General features: G+C 48.1%; 1 protein-coding gene across 1 annotated transcript; it reads right to left on the reverse strand.

The window, feature by feature from the left end:
• Positions 1-517: 517 nt before the first annotated feature.
• On the reverse strand, positions 518-4,539 carry LOC140776273 (uncharacterized). Its single transcript, XM_073119924.1, has 2 exons — positions 3,999-4,539; positions 518-3,958 (listed from the first exon to the last, which is right to left on the reverse strand). Exon 2 carries the CDS (start codon positions 3,905-3,907, stop codon positions 1,247-1,249), a length of 2,661 nt encoding a protein of 886 aa, XP_072976025.1. The 5' UTR covers positions 3,908-3,958; positions 3,999-4,539; the 3' UTR covers positions 518-1,246.
• Between the last annotated feature and the right edge of the window lie 1,020 nt (positions 4,540-5,559).

The following is a 5,559-nucleotide window of genomic DNA, read 5'->3' on the forward strand; positions in this document are numbered from 1 at the left end:
CACATTTATTTTAGGGCTGCGGGATGAGATGCAGGTAGATGTTCGTGCTCTTTATCCTACTACTCTTGAGGAGGTCTTTGAGAAGGCCATGAGGATGGAGAAAAAGCATAAGGCTCTAAAGATGGCAGCGAAAATCAATTGGGGCAACCGAGATGAGCAGTTTCCACCTAAAACCCCGACTAGAAATTCTGCGAGTTAAAAAACAATGGCTATGAGTACTAGACTACGACCACCTTTGAGACCTTCTTGCGATATTAGAGGAGGCACAAGACCCCCCGTTCGAACTCTCACACCTACCCAGGTGGAGCGAAGAGCCTTTGCTTTCGATGTGATGAGCATTTCACCCCCGATCATCGGTGTTCTAAAGCGATCGGGAGTGTAATGCTTATCGACGGTCTTGAGGATGATGATGAGGTTGTTAATGATGAATATTGTCTAGAGAAGTGTTACGATCCTTCCTCGGCTATAGGCTCTGATACCAGCTTGTTACGAACCTCCCTTTTGGCTATGGCTCTGATACCAGCTTGTTACGATCCTTCCTCGGCTATAGGCTCTGATACCAGATTGATACGAACTTGCACGGAACTTTGAGATCAGATCCCGAAATATCCCGCCGTTGGATCGCTGTGAAATTTTGATATGTTGTAGGCCCGGAAAAGAGCTTTCCAACGGATCTAGTTTCAGGCGAATCGGAGATGGGGATCTCGAAATATCGTTCGTTTAATGGACGAACGTCAGGATACTCTGTTTTGGATTCCGTGGATGAAGGCACGAAATCCTAGGTAATGGTGGATTGTGGAGGGCCGGTGTTGATGGGGTGGCACCGGTGTAAAAGTGATGGTGGAAGGGTTATGGATGATGGAAAGGTTAGAGATAGCGATGGATAAATTGGAAGAAGGGGGAGAAGAGGGCCACTCCTAAGGGACTAGGGTGATTGGCCTGTCGAGGGAGATTAGAAGCGGCGTTGCCGGGGAGATTGAGGGAACGAGAGCGAAGAAGATGAAGGAGGCAAGGCAAACTCAATTCTCAATAATCAATAATAATTTTGGTTGCCCTACACATACTTTTATAGGCTAACCAACAACTCAATCTTATCCTAAAACACAATCTTATCCTAAAACTCAATCTTATCCTAAAACTCAATCTTATCCTAAAACTCAATCTTATCCTAAGGTAAATCCAAGCTTGAGACGATGTCGGTGAAGTCCGAATCGTATCAATCCACCACGCTTCCGCAACCTTGTCCTCAAGGTTTGAAATTTGGGAAGCGATCCATGATGTCTGCCTCTAGCTCCCATGTAGACTCGTCAGTAGGTTTGCCCAACCACTCAATCAGCACTTCAGTCTCTAATCTGGATCCTTGGCGTCTTCTCCTACGACTTAGGACTCGAACCGGCTCAGTGGAGCCATCTTCCTCCATTGGTTCGGGTAAGGTCGAACCCACTACATGGTTAGGCCCGATCTGGGCCTTCAATGCCGAGACATGGAAGACGGGATGTATCCTGGTTCCTTCAGGTAGGTCCAATCGGTAAGCTACTGGACCGATTCGTTGTAGCACTCGGTACGGACCATAGTACTTGTATCCCAACTTTTGGTTCAAAATTGGCCTCAATGTGGATTGTCGATACGGTTGAGCTCGAACGAACACCAATTGATCAACCTCAAATTCTCGCTCACGTCTGCCTTTGTCATGCGTTTGCTTCATGCGGTTTTGTGCTGTGGCTAGGTGAGTCTTGAGCCGTCTCAATGTTTCATCTCGATCAGCAAGCTCCAAGTCAAGCTCAGTCCTATCCGTCGCCGCGAGTCTATCGTAGGCACGCAAGACAGGGGGAGTGCGCCCATAAACCGCCTCAAATGGGGTCATGCCAATGCTTGAGTGATGAGCGGTATTGTATGACCACTCAGCCCAGGGAAGAAATTTGACCCAATCCTTTGGTCGATCCGCCACAAAGCATCGCAAGTATTGCTCTAGTCCACGATTCACCACCTCGGTTTGGCCATCCGTCTCGGGGTGATAAGCTGAACTAAGATTGATTTGAGTCCCTTGCAATCTGAAGAACTCGGACCAAAACTCACTTATGAAGATGCGATCCCGGTCTGACACGATAGTCCTAGGCATCCCATGCAAGCGTGCCACTTCCCGAACAAAAATTTCAGCAACCCTTTTTGCTGAAAACGGGTGAGACAATGTTATGAAATGTGCATACTTGCTCAATCTATCCACCACAACAAACACCACCGATTGTCCTCGAACTTCCGGCAGCCCCTCGATGAAGTCCATGGAGATATCCTCCCAAATACGCTCTGGTATCGGTAGTGGTTGCAGTAGCCCGCTAGGCTTGAGTGCCTCTGATTTGGTTCGTTGGCAGATTTGACATTCACGCACATACTTCTTCACGTCCGTCTTCATCCCAGTCCAAGTACAGTTTTGGGCCAGCCGCTTGTAAGTACGTAATACCCCTTCATGACCTGCTATAGGAGTATCATGGAAGTGTGCCATCAATAGCCTCCGTAGCTCTTCGTTTCGGGGTACCTTGATTCGCCCGTGCTCTAGTACTAACCCATTGCGCTCCTCGTGCTCGGGGTTGCTTGAGGGGTTCTCTCTCAACTCCTCCATGAGTCGGACCAGATCACTATCCTCTGCACTGGCTCTCCGTAGATCTGAAAAGAAAGGAAAAGTGGGTGCCGAGAAAGAAGCGAGCTCCCTTTCTTTTGAAAGTTCAAGCAGCGGTTTACTTCCATCCAACAACACTCTCTGATCATCTCTCCAAAAGGTCAATGTGAGGCTTATAAAATCAAAGGTCACGGGCCCCAAGCTCCGAAGCCATTGGGTCCCTAAAACAATATCGGCACCTTGCAAGGCCAATGGATAAAGATCCAATGTGAAAGTTTGGCCTTGCACCTTCAATTCTGCACCTCCACAAATAGAATCTGCTCGCAAGGTGGTGCCATCTCCAATCGTCACATCGAACCCTTCCGTGGGTTCCGACTCGAGCCCAATCTTCCTAAGGAGCCTCATGTCAATGAAGTTGTGGGTGGACCCAGTGTCAATCAAGATTCTCACTGTGGTTTTCTTGATTACACCGTTCACCCGCAAGGTCTTTGGCGCAGCTGTCCCCGAATAGGCGTGGAGGGAGATTTTGGCCATCGTGTCCTCCGCGTGATGTTGCTCCTCAACTTCTTCTCCTCGATGTCCAGCCACATCTGCACTTTCAGCTGCCATGGGTGGAAGATCGTGGCCTTCTCCTTTGAGTGGTAGCTTGGCAGGGAGCTGCAACGTCATCGCTGGTGATGAAGCTGTCGTGGTCGACTGTCGATTGACCGAGGAGAATGGTAGAAGATCGCTGGAGGCCATATGCGATTTCTTCTTAGTTGCCGACTCACTATGGTTGCAAAGGGAGCTAGTGAAAGGCCGCCCAAGTGTCGAAATTCGCGGTTTCGGATCATCTCCTTCACCACCGATGAGGATTCCTGATGAGGGATATCCAGCGACCAGGTGTGGCGTAGCCAGCACTTCGCGATTTGTCGACAAGGTCTCCGGTGCATGGGAAGATGTGGAGGTTCCGAGGGCTGCTACAATGGTTGCAGATCTCATTGTAGTTGGTGGCAGTTCGTTGCGGCTGACCATAGGTCGAGGTGTAGAATCTCGCTCTTGCTGGATAGCCGAACTTTCCCCTATTTTTGTGATGAACGGGGAGGCCGTGGAGGATGTTGGGTATGTTGTGGAGGGTTCCCAATGCTGTCTTGTGATTGCCTTGCTTGTTGAAAAAGGTTTCGTCCATGCCCGTATTTCCTGCATCATCTCCATCATTATTTGCTTGTTGATGGCAATCTGTTTGGAAATAGACCCCAACATGGATAGAACGCTAGGTTCTTCCGTATTCCTATTAGATCGAGTGATCGTCATTGGAAGCGCTTGTCCGAGGAACGGTGGCTCTGATACCAGATTGTTACGATCCTTCCTCGGCTATAGGCTCTGATACCAGCTTGTTACGAACCTCCCTTTTGGCTATGGCTCTGATACCAGCTTGTTACGATCCTTCCTCGGCTATAGGCTCTGATACCAGATTGATACGAACTTGCACGGAACTTTGAGATCAGATCCCGAAATATCCCGCCGTTGGATCGCTGTGAAATTTTGATATGTTGTAGGCCCGGAAAAGAGCTTTCCAACGGATCTAGTTTCAGGCGAATCGGAGATGGGGATCTCGAAATATCGTTCGTTTAATGGACGAACGTCAGGATACTCTGTTTTGGATTCCGTGGATGAAGGCACGAAATCCTAGGTAATGGTGGATTGTGGAGGGCCGGTGTTGATGGGGTGGCACCGGTGTAAAAGTGATGGTGGAAGGGTTATGGATGATGGAAAGGTTAGAGATAGCGATGGATAAATTGGAAGAAGGGGGAGAAGAGGGCCACTCCTAAGGGACTAGGGTGATTGGCCTGTCGAGGGAGATTAGAAGCGGCGTTGCCGGGGAGATTGAGGGAACGAGAGCGAAGAAGATGAAGGAGGCAAGGCAAACTCAATTCTCAATAATCAATAATAATTTTGGTTGCCCTACACATACTTTTATAGGCTAACCAACAACTCAATCTTATCCTAAAACACAATCTTATCCTAAAACTCAATCTTATCCTAAAACTCAATCTTATCCTAAAACTCAATCTTATCCTAAGGTAAATCCAAGCTTGAGACGATGTCGGTGAAGTCCGAATCGTATCAAGAAGATCCATGAGGAGGCTGCTGAGGTGGGTGCAGAGGAAGATATCCAAGCTGAAATATCGATGCATGCATATTCGGGTACTTCCGTACCGAGGACGTTATGAGTAGACGGACTCGTTAGAAAGCACTGTGTGCACATCCTTATCAATTCAGGGAATACACACAACTTTCTAGACGAGAGGTTAGTGAGGAGATTGGGTTTGGATGCCTAACCGACTACGGGATTTGACAATGCTATTGGAGACGGCACGAAGCTTCAGGCGAAGAGCTTGTGTCGCCAGGTCAATATATGAGTATAAGGATACGACATCATTGTGGACTTGTATCCGTTGGCGCTGCGAGGAGTGAACATTGTCCTTGGTACTCAGTGGTTGTAGAGTTTGGGACCCATCACATTTAATTTTCAGAGTATGTGAATGAAATTTAAATAGGAAAACAAAGATGTGCAGCTTGATAGCATTCGGTCTTCGCTGATTCTTGTGATGCGCCCTATGGTGGGGCTGCCTTGTGCATATGATTTGGCCTATTTTCTTCAGTTAAGACCAGTAGGAGATGAGCCTAAAACGAGTTCTGGACTGTTTGAGGAGCAACAGGAGTTGCCACCGAGGCGAACAATGGACCATCGCATAGAATTTGTACCCGAGGCTGCACCAGCAAATGTGAGGCCATATCGGTATCTACATGTGTAAAAAGAAGTTATTTCCGAGATGGTAGCCGAGATGTTGGAGCAAGGTCTCATACAACCAAGTCATAGCTCATACTCATCTCCCATGCTATTGGTGCGAAAAGAGGACGGGACATGACGTTTTTGTGTCAACTATCGGCCACTAAATGCT

Source organism: Typha angustifolia, chromosome 14 (assembly GCF_048772165.1).
Source record: "Typha angustifolia cultivar Huaian chromosome 14, ASM4877216v1, whole genome shotgun sequence".
Classification (NCBI taxonomy): Eukaryota; Viridiplantae; Streptophyta; class Magnoliopsida; order Poales; family Typhaceae; genus Typha; species Typha angustifolia.